Source organism: Cannabis sativa, chromosome 7, assembly GCF_029168945.1.
Source record: "Cannabis sativa cultivar Pink pepper isolate KNU-18-1 chromosome 7, ASM2916894v1, whole genome shotgun sequence".
In the NCBI taxonomy this organism is placed as follows: domain Eukaryota; kingdom Viridiplantae; phylum Streptophyta; class Magnoliopsida; order Rosales; family Cannabaceae; genus Cannabis; species Cannabis sativa.
The window spans coordinates 2,740,772-2,761,826 of NC_083607.1; the positions used below are offsets into that span (position 1 = coordinate 2,740,772).

General features: G+C 40.3%; 1 protein-coding gene across 1 annotated transcript; it reads left to right on the forward strand.

Annotated features, from left to right (window-relative positions):
* Positions 1-230: 230 nt before the first annotated feature.
* Positions 231-2,675, forward strand: LOC115697460 (CBL-interacting serine/threonine-protein kinase 14). The gene has a single exon (XM_030624475.2). The coding sequence runs from the start codon at positions 823-825 to the stop codon at positions 2,155-2,157; it is 1,335 nt and encodes a 444-aa protein (XP_030480335.2). The 5' UTR covers positions 231-822; the 3' UTR covers positions 2,158-2,675.
* The last annotated feature ends 18,380 nt before the right edge of the window (positions 2,676-21,055 follow it).

A 21,055-nucleotide genomic window follows, 5' to 3' on the forward strand; every position in this document is an offset into this window, starting at 1 on the left:
AAAATAGATATCATGTGTTAATATTAAATTATGTTTAATTAGTGTTTTAACTACAAGCTCCATATGGAAAATGAGTGAGGCATTTTGAGATGAATGGTAGAAATTTCTAAATTATTATTTGCCTCTATTTTATAAATCCATCATTCATCATAATTCTCATACATATGGTTGGTCTCCCTATTTTGGGGGATGGTTTATTATTTTTAGCTTATCTAAGTTTATTTAACTACTAAACTAATGATTTAATATGTAATTAATTAAAATCTTCTAGAAAATATGGCGGGAAATCACGTTGAATTTTCCTTCAAACTTTGTCCACTATTTCAACCTACGTAAACTTATAAAAAAAAACTCAAGGGCTATTTTCGTAATTAAACAAAAAAAATAAATACAGTCAAAATACATATATTTATAAACTCAACTGTATTATATTTTCCTTCTCCCAAAAAGATAGCTTAAATTAAATACGAATATTAATAATAACCGTATCTTGTTTTCAATGTACACCTAAACACGTGGCTTACATTACCACCGTCATAACGGTATTTTTTTAAGTATAAATCAAAAACGATTACGTGTAACGCCGTTAAGCTTATTTAACGGCGTTAAAACCAAATTCCCCACTCTCCTTTAAATACAAGCTTTATGGGTTTGGCGTAGAGTAGCAGAGTTCCAACATTTCCCCAAAAAAGAGAAAAAGAAAAGAAATTTGGATTAATTGGATTGACTGCTCCTTCTTCCAATCCATATTCGAATTTCAGATTATTTGAATCCGAGATTTTCCATATGCTTTGAGAAGAATTTATTATTATTATTATTATTATGCCGGAATTAAGTGGATTTGATATTACCGGCAACGGCGATGTTTCATCATCGGAAAAGGTGTTGTTCGGGAAATACGAGCTCGGAAAGCTTCTCGGCGTTGGAGCCTTCGCGAAGGTTTACCATGCGAGAAATATTCATACGGGACAGAGCGTGGCGATCAAATCGGTGAGCAAGACGAAGGTTGAGAAAGCGAGCTGCACGGCGCACGTTAAGAGAGAAATCTCTATCATGCGCCAGCTTCACCACCCTAACATCGTGAAGCTTCTAGAAGTTATGGCTTCGAAGACGAAGATCTATTTCGTTATGGAGTTCGCTAAAGGAGGAGAGCTTTTCACGAAGGTAGCGAAAGGAAGATTCAGCGAAGATCTCAGCCGTAGGTATTTCCAACAATTGATCTCAGCCGTCGGTTACTGCCACTCGCGTGGCGTATTCCACCGCGATCTGAAACCCGAGAATCTCCTCCTCGACGAGAATTGGGAACTTAAAGTCTCGGATTTCGGGTTAAGTGCGGTTTCGGATTCGATCCAATCCGATGGGTTGCTCCACACGCTTTGCGGTACACCTGCTTACGTGGCACCAGAGATTCTCTCAAAGAAAGGTTACGATGGTGCCAAGGTGGACGTTTGGACATGTGGCATAATCCTATTCGTTCTCACCTCGGGTTATTTGCCGTTTAACGATCCTAACTTAATGGTGATGTACCGGAAAATTTACAAGGGAGAATTTCGGTACCCGAAGTGGACCCCACCCGATTTAAAACGGTTTATTTCTCGGTTACTTGATATAAACCCGAAGACGAGAATAACCGTAGATGAAATAATCAAGGACCCTTGGTTCAAAAAGGGCTATAGAGAAAGAAAATTTCACATGGAGGACTTATCAGCAAAAGATTATTTTATGGGAACCGGAGAGAATAACATCAATAATATTAAGAGCTTTAATGCTTTTGATATAATATCACTTTCCTCCGGTTTCAATCTCTCCGGTTTGTTCAGTGATTCCGACGATGTATCGGAAAGCGAGGAGCGTTTCGTGTCGGCGGAGACTCCCCGGAGAGTGGTGGAGAGAGTGGAAGAGGTGGCTAGAGGGGCAAATTTGAGTGTGAAGAGGAATAATAATGATGATGATTGGTGGGCTAAATTAGAAGGGTATAATGGTAATTTCGTAGCGAGATTGGAGGTACACCGGTTAACGGAAGAACTGGTTTTGGTTGAGTTTAAGTTGAGGGAAAGAGAAGTTGGAATACTTGGCTTAAAAATTTGGAAAAATAAGCTGAGACCTAAACTTGAAGATTTGGTTTGTCAACCGGAACAGTCGGTCACCGGTAACTAATTAAGGTTATATTAGTCATAAATCATAATTAGAGATTACTCAACAAAAAAAAAAAAAAACTCATCAACCACTGTTTATATTATTTTTAATTTTATTTTCAGCTCCTGTAAATATAATATATTAATAATCCGGGTTTACTTATTTTTATTAGTTTTTTCCCGGAATTAATATTACTCAAAATTTAGAAAAAAAAAAAAAAAAGTTAGGTGGAAAATTGTAAGGGCATTGCTATTAGTACTTAGTAGTGTAATTAAAGTCGGTCCTGAAATTGGGTGGAACTTAAAAAAAAAAATATTAGTCCCTTTATTGAAAAATATGTGCTATTTTCAAAAATATTAATCTCTTAGAAAATTATTTTTTGGGGTCTGAGTTTGGTGGGCTTTAGGTGCGAGCCTAGCTCGGTCTTGTGCCTAGCATCATTCATATGATATTGTACTAATAGCGATATGATACCTTGGCTAGTATCATATAGCATTTCTCAAATTGTAAACGAATATAAATAAATTTTAGTTCTTTTCCGTCTTTTCCAATTTTTATAATATTAGTTTGTTTTTTCTTAAAGAATATTCATTATTTAGATGAACAAATCAAAACCTTAACTAGGAGAAAAAGGCCCAAAATTATGGCAAATATCAAATTGGTTATAATCTAAATAATTTAATTAGTTAGGCAGAAAATAATGATTTGTTTCTTCTTCATATAATAATTGCATTTTCCATATCCAAATTATAATGATGAATCATATCCTTACTAACAACACTCCTCGGAGCTATTTATGAATGAAACTTACAAAGTGAGCAAATGAAATAATAATTAGTTTTGCTATTCAATTAATAATAATAATCATTAAAAGCCTGCAAATTCATGTGAATGAAATATTTGTAAAAATATATATAAAAAAAAAATCTATGTCAATTTATTTATATTAATGTCAACTTGTCTTTATGCTTGGAATAATGACATTATTGCTAACAAGAATCCAAACAATTATTGATTAAATAAAAATCACCTAATTAAATAAAAGGTGTTTATTACATGAATTTTTTGTCACTTAGGAAAAAAAAGTATATGTTTTATATTTAAATATAGGAATCCATCTTGTTTTCCATAAACCATAAATGTATAATTTTAATTAATAATGAACACAAGCACTGATAATCCATGCACTGTAAATATGTACATGTGCAAAAATAGTTTAAATCTAAAATGTTTATGTATAAATATATACATATTATATATTTATATTTGGAAAGAAAGGAGTAATGCATTAGTATTTGTTGTCATTTTCATGCAGGCCCCATAATAATAATTATATCCTATATCTAGGCATAATTGTAAAATATAATATATATTAATTAATGGTCACAAAAAATAATAGAGTAGAATAATGCTATAATAACCTATAATTGAATTACAATTGTTCTTAAATGAGCATTTAAAGAAAGTTAATTAATTAAGATTTTTACCCCTGAATTTTGACATGTATCAAATCATGTCCTTTGAATTTTGAAGGTCGTTAAAAATACCTCTGAACTATTGAGATTATTGTATTCAAAGACATTTGTCTAATTTTAGTAAAAGAAATCTAACATGGATGAAAGTTCAGGGGGCATGATTTAGTAGATATCAAAATCTGGGGAGCATGGTTTAGTACACAAACAATCACTGAAATAGTAAAATTGAATGAAATTAAATAAAAGTTCTTAAATCTAACAATCTCAATAGTTCAGGAGAAATTTTTAATGCCCAAAACAATTCAAAAGACATGATTTGGTACATGTTAAAGTTTAAGAGTAAAAATCTTAATTAGCCTTTAAAAGAAAGAAGAAAATAATACTATAATTTTATGTAAAACCTAACCCTAAACCTAATGCACCTTAAATATTAATTAAAAATAAAATGAATTAATTAGCTTAATTTTTCATCACTTTTAAAAAAAAAAAAAAAAAAAAAAAAAAAAAAACTTTATGATATTAGAGTATATAAATTTTTGTATGTAATACGACAAGACAATAATGCAATGATAAGAGGGTTTATTATTATAATCTTTTACATTAAGAAAAAACTTAATAACTTTTAATTGGAATATTAATTAATTAATGGATGATAAGTTGAAGGAAGTCCTTATCAGATATCACATCCACACCACATACTAATAATATTTATAATTTAAGAAGAAAAAAATGATACATTTTGACTGACATATCCATGTGGAACCCTACTAAGGACCACATGCATTGTAGTCCCAATATATTTGTGATTATGTCACTCTTCCCTACCAATTATCAACCTACAATATTTTTTTAAAAAAAATAAATTAATAAAGCAAACAAAATTTTATATGTCAAAATTTCTTTCAAAAGATTTGGAAGAGTACTTTATTTCCCTCTAACATTATATATTTTTTAGTTAAAATTAATATAATTAATTAATTTAAAAAATAATTTAAATTTAATTTATTTATTAAATATAATTTAAATACTTATTTAAAAATATTAAGAAAATTAAATAACTATTTTTTATATCAATCTTGATTCAAATTTGAATTCGATGTTAATTTAATTAATTAATTATATTTTATAAAAAAAATTATTAATTATATTGTTTAAAATATCTAAATTTATTTATTTATTTTATTGTTTGATAAAATCAGTTAAATATATTTTTTATAAATTAATTAAAGTTTATATATTTAAAAAATTTAATTGAATTGTATTAAATTTAATTTTTATTATTATTTAAATTAATAATCGGGTAATAGTAACTCTAATATAATTTTAAGCAAGCATAAATTGCATGTTATTAAGATCTAATTTATAAATATAGGTCTCAATATATTTAGTTGGTCTAGATTGAGTTTTACTAAATTTTTGGGGTGAATTTGTGAATTTATACTAGTAAATGTTTGTATATTTACTACCATTTAAACAAATGTTTGTAATACTGAAATTAAAATATGTTGATATATCTAATTAAAAAAATGTTGAATATCATCTAAAGCAATTTATCTATCAATGAATGCTTATTTTCAAAAAAAAAATAAAAAACAATTTATAGAGAATGAGAACCAAGAACTTCTAATAATAAATCAAAATGTCTCATTAATATTGTAGGTGTGTGTTGTATTTAAAGACAACCTAACCATTTCCATCAAAATTTTGTGAGGTTGCTTTATTAAGGCATATTCTATAGTAAATGGAATATAAAGAGTTGTGTGTTCAAAAATCTAAAGTTTGAAAGATTATATATAAAAAAAATCTCAATTATAGGATAGTAATATAAATTGGACATTGTTAACTTGAATTTAAATATTTAATTCAAATTATCTTTTTTTAAAAAAATTAAAAACATTTAATTCAAATATTAAACTACTAATGTTAACTTAGTGCCTAAAAATATAGAGATCATTACTAACCAAAATATGAGAATTAGTTTTTTATAAACCTCTGCGAAATTCATGAGTACTAATTTGAGTCCAATCTCTTCTACTTTTATAGAAGAAATCAGCTCTAACTTGTTTTCGTTTATTCATTTTGTTTTTTATTTTGTTCATACTTTCTAACTTAATTTGAAAATAAGAACTTCTTTGAAATTATGAAGTATAAACTACTATTTCATTGGTTCGTCAAAGATTAGGACCAACTATTTAAGCAAAGCCAGACTTACATTATGTTTGGTAGGAGGGATGGAGAGAAGATGAGAGGTGTAACACCCTAACTAACTTAGGCGTATTACGTGATTTTTAAACGTACTGTGCAGCTCGTTGCTAATCAACGAGGTTTATGGAAAAACGTGATTAATTAAAATTTTGCTTTTTCATTAATCTATAAACCATTTTACAAAAAGTCACGGGATCCCGATTTATAAAATATTTACAAACGTTTTCACTGTTCAACTTTTACATCAAAATAAAGTCGTCTAACGACAATTACAAAATCTCAGCCGTGCTGTCCCGAGGATCGTACGCTCCAGGCCTAACCGCCCCGACATGTACAATCTCATAAGCTCGCTCACGGTCCATCAGCAACTGCCTTGCCTTTACCTACACATGCAACGTAAACTGTGAGTCGACAGACTCAGTAAGAAAAGCATAATAATATCATACATAAAACTGACTGCCGTGTCCAACACGATACTGAGTCCCGCTACTGCCATGTCCAACATGGTACTGAGCACTACTGCCATGTCCAACATGGTACTGAGTTTTGAACGTTCAGGGGACGGTACTATTGACACGTAACAACCTGATCGGTCGAACCGGTCATACTCCGTCTTGGTCATACTCCGGCCTGTCTGGACGTGTTACTATATCCTCCCGATCGGTCGAACCGGTCATACTCCATTCTTGGTCATACTCCGGCTGTACCGACGGGATACGTCAATAGCACGGAACCACCAACCAAGTGTCGGCTGATCGGTCGAAACCGGTCATACTCATTCTTGGTCATACTCCGGCTGTCTGCAGACGTGACAGGGTTGGGTGGTTCGAAGCCTAAATACATATCTAATGTAATCTAACAGGCTTCCTACATGCACGCTAAACATGTAATCTACATATGCATACTGTTATACTAATCTTACCTGGATTCCGATTTCGTGTGTGCCGTCAACCCGACCGGAACCGAAGCCGAACTACGGACATCGGCTCCTAAACCATAAAAATCACAACGCTATAAGTGACACGCTAAATCACTTCCCGGGGACTAAAACTCGAAACTAAAAGTTTCCCTATCGATAAAAAGCATGGCAATACCCCTAAAAACCCAAAAACGAGGAAAACTAGGGTTCGAAAAATCCCCCATCCGAAGTCCGGTTGCCCAACCGAATTCGGTTACGGAAAATCTGAACCCCCATCCGGAATTCCGGATGCTCAACCGGAATTCCGGTTCCTCGCAGGCAGCAACCTAAAATTCCCATATCTTGACCAATTCTAACCCAAATGGTCCCAAACTTTCCAGACCTCCTACATAGGTCCCAAATGACCATTCCAAGGCCTCAAACCTACCCAGAAACCTCACAAGCAAATTTCACCATTGGAGCTCAAGCTTTGAGTTCCAAACTCAAGCTTGAGCAACCCACCAAAACCAGCATGCAAACCAACATAATTCAACATAATTAAGCATAATCTAACCTCTGCAAACTAACAAGAACAACAGCAACAACACAGAACATAAACACAACACTTTCCTTCCAAAATTCATACTTTTTACATAAAAACAACAAAGCTTAGCTCAATCTAACTATCATGCTTCAAAACAACCTAAATTAACTTCAATCTAACAAGCTTTAAACTCAGAAATTAACCTCAAATTACAGCAGCAAGAATCACATAGAAAATCAACATGCATTTCACATTTTCACACCTTTTCTTCAAGAAAACAAGTAAGAATTAAAGCCAAGAGTTACCTCAATTAAAAATTACTATGATCTTGCTAAGAACAACTTGAATTGACAAGAAACTCCAGCCCTAGCTGCTCCCCAAGCTTGGCCGAACAAGAGAGAAAAGAGAGAGCTTTGTGTGTGTGTGAGTTTTTGGAAATTTCTTCAAAAATGACTAAGTGTGGAAAATAAATGAAACTAAAGCCATATAATACCATTTCATTTCAGCCAAATAATCACATAAATAATTATTTAATTTCCATTAAAAAATCACATAAGACAAAATATCATTGGGGCAAAAAGACCATTTTGCCCCTCCATACTAAAACCACATAAAAATCACTAAAGGGGTATTTTTGGGACATTCTAAATTCCCGGCCATTCCCGACATTCCCAATGTCTAAAACCCGTCCCCAAAATACTAACATACTAAGCTGTGATCTCTACTGAGCCAAACGCCGCGTTCCAGAATACCGGACACCGGAAATGCGAAATATAAAAACTGCTGATAACATACTCATGCATATCTGAATTCCATAATAAATTATTTAAATGGCTATAAATAATTTCCTGATTAACATAAATAACTGCTAATTTCCAAATTAACTAAGCGGGCTTTACAACTATCCCCCCCTTAAAAGGATTTCGTCCCCGAAATCTAACCTGAATAACTCTGGATATTGAGCTCGCATATCTGATTCTAGCTCCCAGGTGGCTTCTTCCACCTTACTGTTTCTCCAGAGAACCTTGACCAACGCTATGGTCTTATTCCGAAGGACTTTATCCTTTCTATCCAAGATCTGCACTGGCTGCTCCTCATAAGACATGTCTGACTGAAGCTGAAGGCTCTCATAACTGAGTATATGAGAGGGGTCTGAAACGTATTTTCTCAACATTGAGACATGAAATACGTTGTGCACTGCTGATAAAGCTGGAGGCAATGCTAACCGATATGCCACTTGACCTATCTTCTCGAGAATCTCGAAAGGTCCTGTAAATCTAGGGCATAACTTGCCTCTTTTCCCGAAACGTTTAATCCCCTTCATCGGAGATACTCGCAAAAACACATGGTCCCCTACTCGGAACTCAACATTTCGACGTTTCGGATCTGCGTAACTCTTAAATGCCTTTCCGGGAGGCAAGCATTCTAGCTTTAATCTTCTCTATTGCCTCATTGGTCCGCTGAACTGACTCCGGACCTAGATATTTCCTCTCCCCTGTCTCATCCCAGTGGATAGGGGATCTACACTTCCTACCGTACAACAGTTCGTAGGGTGCCATCCCTATCGTACTCTGGTAACTGTTGTTATACGAGAACTCTATTAACGGTAGGTATTTACTCCATGAACCCTCAAAGTCCATATGTAACACCCTAACTAATTTAGGCGTATTACGTGAATTTTTTAAACGTACTGTGCAGCTCGTTGCTAATCAACGAGGTTTATGGAAAAACGTGATTAATTAAAATTTTGCTTTTTCATTAACTTATAAACCATTTTGCAAAAAGTCACGGGATCCCGATTTATAAAATATTTACAAACGTTTTCACTGTTCAACTTTTACATCAAAATACAGTCGTCTAACGACAATTACAAAATCTCAGCCGTGCTGTCCCGAGGATCGTACGCTCCAGGCCTAACCGCCCTGACATGTACAACCCCATAAGCTCGCTCACGGTCCATCAGCAACTGCCTTGCCTTTACCTACACATGAACGTAAACTGTGAGTCGACAGACTCAGTAAGAAAAGCATACTAATATCATACATAAAACTGACTGCCGTGTCCAACACGATGCGAGTCCCGCTCGCCATGTCCAACATGGTGCGAGCACTACTTGCCATGTCCAACATGGTACTGAGTTTTGAACGTTCAGGGGACGGCACTATTGACAAGTATCCTCCTGATCGGTCGAACCGGTCATACTCCGCCTTGGTCATACTCCACCTGTACCGACGGGATAGGTCAATAAGATCGAACCACCAACCGATGTCGGCTGATCGGTCGAGCCGGTCATACTCCATTCTTGGTCATACTCCGGCTGTCTACCGACGTGACAGTGTTGGGTGGTTCGAAGCCTAAATACATATCTAATGTAAACTAACAGGCTTCCTACATGCACGCTAAACATGTAATCTACATATGCATAATGTTATACTAATCTTACCTGGATTCCGATTTCGAGTGTGCTTGGCCAACCCGACCGAATCGAAGGCGAACGGCGGATTCATCGGCTCCTAAACCATAAAAACCACAACGCTATAAGTGACACGCTAAATCACTTCCCGGGAACTAAAACTCGAAACTAAAAGTTTCCCTATCGATAAAAAGCATGGCAATACCCCTAAAAACCCAAAAACGAGGAAAACTAGGGTTACGAAAAATCCCCCATCCGAAGTCCGGTTGCCCAACCGAATTCGGTTCGGGAAAATACGAACCCCCATCCGGAATTCCGGATGCTCAACCGGAATTCCGGTTCCTCGCAGGCAGCAACCAAAAATTCCCATATCTTGACCATTTCGAACCCAAATGGTCCCAAACTTTCCAGACCTCCTACATAGGTCCCAAATGACCATTCCAAGGCCTCAAACCTACCCAGAAACCTCACAAGCAAAATTCACCATTGAAGACCAAGCTTTGAGTTCAAGAACTCAAACTTGGTTAAACCCTCTAGCATGCACCCTAGCCTAGTTAATTCTACTTAACTAAGCATTAAAACACCTCTGAAAATATACAGAAACCTTCAGCAATTCACAGAAACAAAACACATCATTTTCTTTCAAAAATCACCAATTTTAACATATAAACTAAAAGCTTTGAACAATCAATACAACATGCTTTCTTAACTCATTTATCATCAAAAAATCATGCTTGAATCCATAAACTAACAACAAAATTACAGCAGCAAGAACACTTCACAATCACATGCATTTTCAACACTTTTCATCATTTTTTTCCAAGAAATTTAAAGAGAAATGAACAAGGAAGCACATACCACAACAAGGGATCACAATTAGGATGAATTAGCTTTGAGAATTGAAGGAAAAACCCAGCTTTGCACCCCAAAGTTCCCAGCCGAAAGTGAAGAGGAAAGAGAGAGAGTTTTCTTTGAAAATTTTTCTATTTTTTCTAAGTGTTGAGAAATGAGGGAAATTAAAAGAAACTTGTCATATAACTAAACTTATTTCAGCCAACTCAACATAACCAAATAATATTTAATTTCCATTTACAAAAATCACATAAGACAAAATATTAATGGGGCAAAAAGACCATTTTGCCCCTCCACCATAAAATCACATAATTCATACTAAAGGGGTATTTTTTTTTTTTTTGGGACATTCTAAATTCCCGGCCATTCCCGACATTCCCAATGTCTAAAACCCGTCCCCAAAATACTAACATACTAAGTTGTGATCTCTACTGAGCCAAACGCCGCGTTCCAAAATACCGGACACCGGAAATGCGAAATATAAAAACTGCTAATAACATACTCATGCATATCTGAATTCCATAAATAAATTATTTAAATAGCTATAAATAATTTCCTGATTAACATAAATAACTGCTAATTTCCAAATTAACTAAGCGGGCTTTACAACTATCCCCCCCTTAAAAGGATTTCGTCCCCGAAATCTAACCTGAATAACTCTGGATATTGAGCTCGCATATCTGACTCAAGCTCCCAGGTGGCTTCTTCCACCTTACTGTTTCTCCAGAGAACCTTGACCAACGCTATGGTCTTATTCCGAAGGACTTTATCCTTTCTATCCAGATCTCGCACCGGCCGTTCCTCATAGGACATATCTGACTGAAGCTGAAGGCTCTCATAACTGATTATATGAGAGGGGTCTGAAACGTATTTTCTCAACATTGAGACATGAAATACGTTGTGCACTGCTGATAAAGCTGGAGGCAATGCTAACCGATATGCCACTTGACCTATCTTTTCGAGAATCTCGAAAGGTCCTGTAAATCTAGGGCATAACTTGCCTCTTTTCCCGAAACGTTTAATCCCCTTCATCGGAGATACTCGTAAAAACACATGGTCCCCTACTCGGAACTCAACATCTCGACGTTTCGGATCTGCGTAACTCTTCTGTCTGCTCTGGGAGGCAAGCATTCTAGCTTTAATCTTCTCTATTGCCTCATTGGTCCGCTGAACTGACTCCGGACCTAGATATTTCCTCTCCCCTGTCTCATCCCAGTGGATAGGGGATCTGCACTTCCTACCGTACAACAGTTCATAGGGTGCCATTCCTATTGTACTCTGATAACTGTTGTTGTACGAAAACTCTATTAACGGTAGGTATTTATTCCATGAACCCTCAAAGTCCATAACACAGGCTCTCAGCATATCCTCCAATATCTGAATTGTCCTTTCGGACTGACCATCTGTCTGAGGATGAAATGCTGTACTGAATTTTAGCTTCGTACCCATTGCCCGTTGCAAACTTTGCCAAAATTTGGAGGTGAATTTCGGATCCCTGTCCGAAACTATAGACTTCGGTACCCCGTGAAGTCTCACTATCTCCCTGACATATAACTCTGCCAACTGATCCACTGTAAACGTTGTCCTGACCGGCAGAAAATGAGCAGATTTCGTAAATCGATCTACCACTACCCAGATGGAGTCATACATACCCGTGGTCCTAGGTAACCCGACCACAAAATCCATAGAAATATCCTCCCATTTCCATTCTGGTAGGGTTAGAGGCTGCAACAACCCCTGTCGGTCTCGATGTTCAGCCTTGATCTGCTGACACGTGAGGCATCTCGAAACGAATTCTACCAAATTCTTCTTCATACCGCTCCACCAGAAGTACGGTTTCAAATCTTGGTACATCTTGGTGGTGCCGGGATGTAGAGAATATGGAGTAGAATGAGCCTCCTCAAAGATCTCGTTCCTCAAGTCCACACTGTTCGGGACGCAAACCCTGGCTTTATACAAAAGCATCCCATTATCTGACACTGAAAAGTCCTTGGCTTGACCAGCCAATACCTCATCTCGGATCTTCACTAACTCCGGATCTGTCGTCTGAGCAACCTTTATTCTTTCTAACAGATCAGATTGCAGCGTTAAGTTGTGAAGCTGACCTACCACAAACTCAATGCTGGACCTGACCATATCCTCTGCTAGCTGAGGTGAGATCTGAACCATGCTAGCCACCTGCCCGGGACCCTTTCTGCTCAGGGCATCGGCCACCACATTGGCTTTCCCGGGATGGTAGAGGATCTCGCAATCATAATCCTTCACTAGTTCCAACCAACGCCTCTGTCTCATGTTCAAATCTTTCTGAGTAAAGAAATACTTGAGACTCTTATGGTCGGTGTAGATCTCGCACTTCTCACCATACAAGTAATGCCGCCAAATCTTCAGTGCAAAAACCACTGCGGCCAATTCTAAATCATGAGTCGGGTATCGCTGTTCATAATCCTTTAACTGACGGGAGGCATAAGCGATAACCCGATCGGCTTGCATCAATACGCACCCCAAACCCTGTTTGGATGCGTCACAATAGACCACGAACTTCTCCTCGTCCGAAGGCAAAGCTAGTACCGGAGCAGTAATCAACCTCTGTTTCAGCTCCTGAAAACTAGCTTCGCATTTATCTGACCAGATAAATCGCTGATTCTTCTTCGTAAGCTCGGTGAGGGGCATAGAAATTTTGGAGAACCCCTCCACGAACCTACGGTAGTACCCAGCTAATCCCAAAGCTTCGATCTCATCCTTGTCTTCGGTCTCGGCCAATCCACGACGGATTCAATCTTCCCGGGATCCACCTTGATCCCATCTTTACTCACTATGTGCCCTAGGAAGGACACCTGAGACAACCAGAACTCACATTTCTTGAACTTGGCGTAGAGTCTATGTTCTCGAAGTCGTTGCAGTACCATCTGAAGATGTAACTCATGCTCCTCTTCGGCGAGAGTACACGAGGATGTCGTCGATAAACACAATTACACAGATATCGAGGAAATCCTTGAATACTCTGTTCATCAGGTCCATGAATGCTGCAGGAGCGTTGGTTAGTCCGAATGACATAACCAGGAACTCGTAGTGTCCATATCTAGTGCGGAAAGCCGTCTTTGGAATGTCCTCCTCTCGGATCCTCAACTGATGATAACCCGAACGGAGATCAATCTTAGAAAAGACCGTCTTCCCCTGAAGCTGATCGAACAAGTCATCGATCCTAGGTAATGGATATTTATTCTTCACCGTCAGCTTGTTCAACTCTACGTAGTCGATGCACATCCTCATAGAGCCATCCTTCTTCTTCACGAACAAAACCGGGCTCCCCAAGGTGACACACTGGGCCGAATGAACCCTATGTCAAGCAACCCACGGAGCCGAATCTTTAACTCCTTAAGTTCAGTGGAGCCATCCTATACGGGGCTTTAGAAAGTGGATCCACCCACAGTGCCAAGTCAATCACGAAGTCAATCTCCCGTGAGGTGGTAATCTGGAAGTTCTTCGGGAAAAACGTCCAAAAATTCCCGAACCACGCCGATGTCCTGCGGCGAATGGTGTACGGCCGAGTGGTGTCCACCACCACGGCCGTAAACCCTAAGCACCCACCGTGCAATAATTCTCTCGGCCCGACATAGCCGAGATCACCGGATCCGAGATCCCCGAACCGAACCCACAAATACGAACGGTTCTTCACTTTACGGTTGGAAGACCACCATCTTCCTCTTGCAATCAATGCTCGCCGAATATTTAGATAGGAAATCCATTCCTAAAATAATATCAAATTCGACTAAGCTCATCTCTATCGGATCGGCGCTCAACTCTCTACCATCTATCCCGATCGGCATAGACCTAATCCACCTATTGGAGATAACCAATTCTCCGCGAGTAACGGGGTTCCAAACCCCGACTCATATCTATCAAAGGGTCTACCCAACTTACTAAAGACTGCGGCCGCCACATAAGAACGTGTAGCCCCGAATCAAACAAAGACCGAATAAAACGAGTCGTTAATAAGAATCGACCTGTAACAACCGATGGGCCGGCATCCGCATCGGCTGCGTGATCGCGAATACCCCGGGGAGTGGGCATCGCCGGAGCTCTCGGTGCCTGCGGCGGAGCCGGGGACATTCCCTCTTGAAGTGCCGGGCATGCCACAATGGAAGCATCCCGCCCTTGCACTCTCCCCGATGATGCCTCTTGCGGATAGGGCACTCGGGATAGGAGAAGCGAGTCTCATTACCACCAGACGACTCCTCTCGTTGCGGTTCCCCGGAACCTCTTGTTCGACTCGAGCCGCCGGAAGCGATGGGTGCCCTCTTCCTCCGATCAATGGCCGAACCACTACTCCCCTGCCGAAGCCCGATGCGGGAGGGGTAGGAGCTCCGCCACCAAGCGAGATGCGGCGCATCCGACATACATCCCACCGCGCCCTCGGCTCGCGGTGCCTTCTCCACCATCGAGCGTAGGTGGTGCGCCGTCGATGGTAATCATCGGGTCATGCCGATCTTGGGATTCAACCCGTCCGGATACTTCTCCTTTCTGCGAAGTCGGTCGGCACAATACCCGAGGCTAACCTCGCCAACCCACAACCGAGTAGTATACTCGGTGACACTCATGTTCTCCCGTGAGTCGGAGTGAACGAATTCCTTTCTCTTGGCGCTTCTAACCGCCTCGTTGTAGTACTTCGCGTTGAAAAGTTCCCGGAACCTCTCCCAAGTCATGGTGGTGACATCATGAATCTGAGACACCATGTCCCACCATACCAGGGCATCCTCCCGGAACCGAAATGTGGCGCACACCACTCGTCGTTGCGGTGACACCCATAAAGTTCAAGATTCCGGTGATCACCGTAAGCCCTTTGCTCGGCTTTCGACACATCTGGACCTCCCGGGAATACGGAGGTGCTTGCTTCGGAACCGCTCATATAAAGGTTCCAATCGTGGGCCGCCACTACCATCTCGGCACAGGCGGGCAGGGCAGTGCCGCCGGAACTACCGGCACCGGAACCGCAGGAGCACCTGCCGTCTCAACCTCTCGTATCTCGAGGTCTTGCTCTTCGATTCGGCTTGCATCTCCGCAAACCGTAACTCCCGGTTCGGGGCTCCCCGATCGGGCAGGGAGCTCAGGCGACTGTGGCGGGTTCTCATCACCCCGACCACGAGCCTGCCTCGGGGACCTCTACCTCGGCCCACAGCGGTGGGGGAAACCGAGCTCCCTCTCCCCGATTCGACCCCACCGAGTTGCCTCGACTCACGGTAGTCCGCCTGGCGTCCATCTAGTTAGAACCGCCTGCGAAACCAAGAGTTGGCATATCAGGTCGTATTCAAGGCGAGCTTACTAATGCCGCTTAATTTGGAAATTAGAAATGAAACATGCGCCTATTCTACTATCAGGCTACTAACATGCTTCCTAACAGGCTTTTCTTTTTCATAACTGAATAAAATAAACTACTAAAGCAATAAAGGCTTGCGAACCGTGAACCGAGCTAACTGGCGATGATGATTGTACATGTCGTGACGATCTTCGGAAGACAACACAGCGGCTACGATACCAAATTGTAACACCCTAACTAATTTAGGCGTATTACGTGAATTTTTTAAACGTACTGTGCAGCTCGTTGCTAATCAACGAGGTTTATGGAAAAACGTGATTAATTAAAATTTTGCTTTTTCATTAACTTATAAACCATTTTGCAAAAAGTCACGGGATCCCGATTTATAAAATATTTACAAACGTTTTCACTGTTCAACTTTTACATCAAAATACAGTCGTCTAACGACAATTACAAAATCTCGGCCGTGCTTTGTCCCGAGGATCGTACGCTCCGTGCCCTAACCGCCCCGACATGTACAACCCCATAAGCTCGCTCACGGTCCATCGGAATCGCCTTGCCTTTACCTACACATGAACGTAAAGCGTGAGTCGACGGACTCGGTAAGAAAAGCATACTAATATCATACATAAAACCGACCGCCGTGTCCAACACGATGCGAGTCCCGCTGCGCCATGTCCAACATGGTGCGAGCACTACCGCCATGTCCAACATGGTGCGAGTTTTGAACGTTCGGGGACGGCACTATTGACAAGTATCCTCCGATCGGTCGAGCCCGGTCATACTCATTCTGGTCATACTCCGGCCCTGTACCGACGGATAGGTCAATAACCGAACCACCAACCGGTGTCGGCTGATCGGTCGAGCCGGTCATACTCCATTCTTGGTCATACTCCGGCTGTACCGACGTGACGGGGTTGGGTGGTTCGAAGCCTAAATACATATCTAATGTAAACTAACTGGCTTCCTACATGCACGCTAAACATGTAATCTACATATGCATACCGTTATACTAATCTTACACGGATTCCGATTTCGGGTGTGCGTCAACTCCGATGGAACCGAAGGCGAACGGCGGATTGCGGCTCCTAAACCATAAAAACCACAACGCTATAAGTGACACGCTAAATCACTTCCGAGACTAAAACTCGAAACTAAAAGTTTCCCTATCGATAAAAAGCATGGCAATACCCCTAAAAACCCAAAAACGAGGAAAACTAGGGTTCTGAAAAATCCCCCATCCGGAAAGTCCGGTTGCCCAACCGAATTCCGGTTCGGGAAAATTCGAACCCCCATCCGAATTCCGGATGCTCAACCGAATTCCGGTTCCTCGCGAGCAAAGAACCAAAAATTCCCATATCTTGACCATTTCGAACCCAAATGGTCCCAAACTTTCCAGACCTCCTACATAGGTCCCAAATGACCATTCCAAGGCCTCAAACCTACCCAGAAACCTCACAAGCAAAATTCACCATTGAAGACCAAGCTTTGAGTTCAAGAACTCAAACTTGGTTAAACCCTCTAGCATGCACCCTAGCCTAGTTAATTCTACTTAACTAAGCATTAAAACACCTCTGAAAATATACAGAAACCTTCAGCAATTCACAGAAACAAAACACATCATTTTCTTTCAAAAATCACCAATTTTAACATATAAACTAAAAGCTTTGAACAATCAATACAACATGCTTTCTTAACTCATTTATCATCAAAAAATCATGCTTGAATCCATAAACTAACAACAAAATTACAAGCGGAAGAACACTTCACAATCACATGCATTTTCAACACTTTTCATCATTTTTTTCCAAGAAATTTAAAGAGAAATGAACAAGGAAGCACATACCACAACAAGGGATCACAATTAGGATGAATTAGCTTTGAGAATTGAAGGAAAAACCCAGCTTTGCACCCCAAAGTTCCCAGCCGAAAGTGAAGAGGAAAGAGAGAGAGTTTTCTTTGAAAATTTTTCTATTTTTTCTAAGTGTTGAGAAATGAGGGAAATTAAAAGAAACTTGTCATATAACTAAACTTATTTCAGCCAACTCAACATAACCAAATAATATTTAATTTCCATTTACAAAAATCACATAAGACAAAATATTAATGGGGCAAAAAGACCATTTTGCCCCTCCACCATAAAATCACATAATTCATACTAAAGGGGTATTTTTTTTTTTTTTGGGACATTCTAAATTCCCGGCCATTCCCGACATTCCCAATGTCTAAAACCCGTCCCCAAAATACTAACATACTAAGTTGTGATCTCTACTGAGCCAAACGCCGCGTTCCAAAATACCGGACACCGGAAATGCGAAATATAAAAACTGCTAATAACATACTCATGCATATACGAATTCCATAAATAAATTATTTAAATAGCTATAAATAATTTCTGATTAACATAAATAATCGCTAATTTCCAAATTAACTAAGCGGGCTTTACAACTATCCCCCCTTAAAAGGATTTCGTCCCCGAAATCTAACTCGAATAACTCTGGATATTGAGCTCGCATATCTGACTCAAGCTCCCAGGTGGCTTCTTCCACCTTACTGTTTCTCCAGAGAACCTTGACCAACGCTATGGTCTTATTCCGAAGGACTTTATCCTTTCTATCCAGGATCTGCACTGGCTGTTCCTCATAGGACATATCTGACTGAAGCTGAAGGCTCTCATAACTGATTATATGAGAGGGGTCTGAAACGTATTTTCTCAACATTGAGACATGAAATACGTTGTGCACTGCTGATAAAGCTGGAGGCAATGCTAACCGATATGCCACTTGACCTATCTTTTCGAGAATCTCGAAAGGTCCTGTAAATCTAGGGCATAACTTGCCTCTTTTCCCGAAACGTTTAATCCCCTTCATCGGAGATACTCGTAAAAACACATGGTCCCCTACTCGGAACTCAACATCTCGACGTTTCGGATGCGTAACTCTTCTCCGCTTTCTGGGAGGCAAGCATTCTAGCTTTAATCTTCTCTATTGCCTCATTGGTCCGCTGAACTGACTCCGGACCTAGATATTTCCTCTCCCCTGTCTCATCCCAGTGGATAGGGGATCTGCACTTCCTACCGTACAACAGTTCATAGGGTGCCATTCCTATTGTACTCTGATAACTGTTGTTGTACGAAAACTCTATTAACGGTAGGTATTTATTCCATGAACCCTCAAAGTCCATAACACAGGCTCTCAGCATATCCTCCAATATCTGAATTGTCCTTTCGGACTGACCATCTGTCTGAGGATGAAATGCTGTACTGAATTTTAGCTTCGTACCCATTGCCCGTTGCAAACTTTGCCAAAATTTGGAGGTGAATTTCGGATCCCTGTCCGAAACTATAGACTTCGGTACCCCGTGAAGTCTCACTATCTCCCTGACATATAACTCTGCCAACTGATCCACTGTAAACGTTGTCCTGACCGGCAGAAAATGAGCAGATTTCGTAAATCGATCTACCACTACCCAGATGGAGTCATACATACCCGTGGTCCTAGGTAACCCGACCACAAAATCCATAGAAATATCCTCCCATTTCCATTCTGGTAGGGTTAGAGGCTGCAACAACCCTGCTGGTCTCTGATGTTCAGCCTTGATCTGCTGACACGTGAGGCATCTCGATACGAATTCTACCAAATTCTTCTTCATACCGTTCCACCAGAAGTACGGTTTCAAGTCTTGGTACATCTTGGTGGTGCCGGGATGCAGAGAATACGGGGTAGAATGAGCCTCCTCAAAGATCTCGTTTCTCAAGTCCACACTGTTCGGGACACAAACCCTGGCTTTATACAAAAGCATCCCGTTATCTGACACTGAAAAGTCTTTGGCTTGACCAGCCAATACCTCATCTCGGATCTTCACTAATTCTGGATCTGTTGTCTGAGCAACTTTTATTCTTTCTAACAAATCAGATTGCAGCGTTAAGTTGTGAAGCTGACCTACCACAAACTCAATGCTGGATCTCACCATATCCTCTGCTAGCTGAGGTGAGATCTGAACCATGCTAGCCACTTGCCCGGGACCCTTTCTGCTCAGGGCATCGGCCACTACATTGGCTTTTCCGGGATGGTAGAGGATCTCGCAATCATAATCCTTCACTAACTCCAACCAACGCCTCTGTCTCATGTTCAAATCTTTCTGAGTAAAGAAATACTTGAGACTTTTATGGTCGGTATAGATCTCGCACTTCTCACCATACAAGTAATGCCGCCAAATCTTCAATGCAAAAACCACTGCGGCCAATTCTAAATCATGAGTCGGGTATCGCTGTTCATAATCCTTTAACTGACGGGAGGCGTAAGCGATAACCCGATCGGCTTGCATCAATACGCACCCCAAACCCTGTTTGGATGCGTCACAATAGACCACGAACTTCTCCTCGTCCGAAGGCAAAGCTAGTACCGGAGCAGTAATCAACCTCTGATTCAGCTCCTGAAAACTAGCTTCGCATTTATCTGACCAGATAAATCGCTGATTCTTCTTTGTAAGCTCGGTTAGGGGCATTGAAATTTTGGAGAACCCCTCCACGAACCTACGGTAGTACCCAGCTAATCCCAAAAAGCTTCGATCTCATCACCGTCTTCGGTCTCGGCCAATCCACGACGGATTCGATCTTCCCGGGATCCACCTTGATCCCATCTTTACTCACTATGTGCCCTAGGAAGGACACCTGAGACAACCAGAACTCACATTTCTTGAACTTGGCGTAGAGTCTATGTTCTCGAAGTCGTTGCAGTACCATCTGGAGATGTAACTCATGCTCCTCTTCTGACTGAGAGTACACGAGGATGTCATCGATAAACACAATTACACAGATATCGAGGAAATCCTTGAATACTCTATTCATCAGGTCCATGAATGCTGCAGGAGCATTGGTTAGTCCGAATGACATAACCAGGAACTCGTAGTGTCCATACCTAGTGCGGAAAGCCGTCTTTGGAATGTCCTCCTCTCGGATCCTCAACTGATGATAACCCGAACGGAGATCAATCTTAGAAAAGACCGTCTTTCCCTGAAGCTGATCGAACAAGTCATCGATCCTAGGTAATGGATATTTATTCTTCACCGTCAGCTTGTTCAACTCTCTGTAGTCGATGCACATCCTCATAGAGCCATCCTTCTTCTTCACGAACAAAACCGGGGCTCCCTGTGGTGACACCGGGCCGAATGAACCCTATGTCAAGCAACCCTTGGAGCCGAATCTTCAATTCCTTAA

Bases quoted from the DNA above. Each gene is read 5' to 3' on its own strand.
- LOC115697460 (XM_030624475.2), top strand. From the start codon at position 823: ATGCCGGAATTAAGTGGATTTGATATTACCGGCAACGGCGATGTTTCA.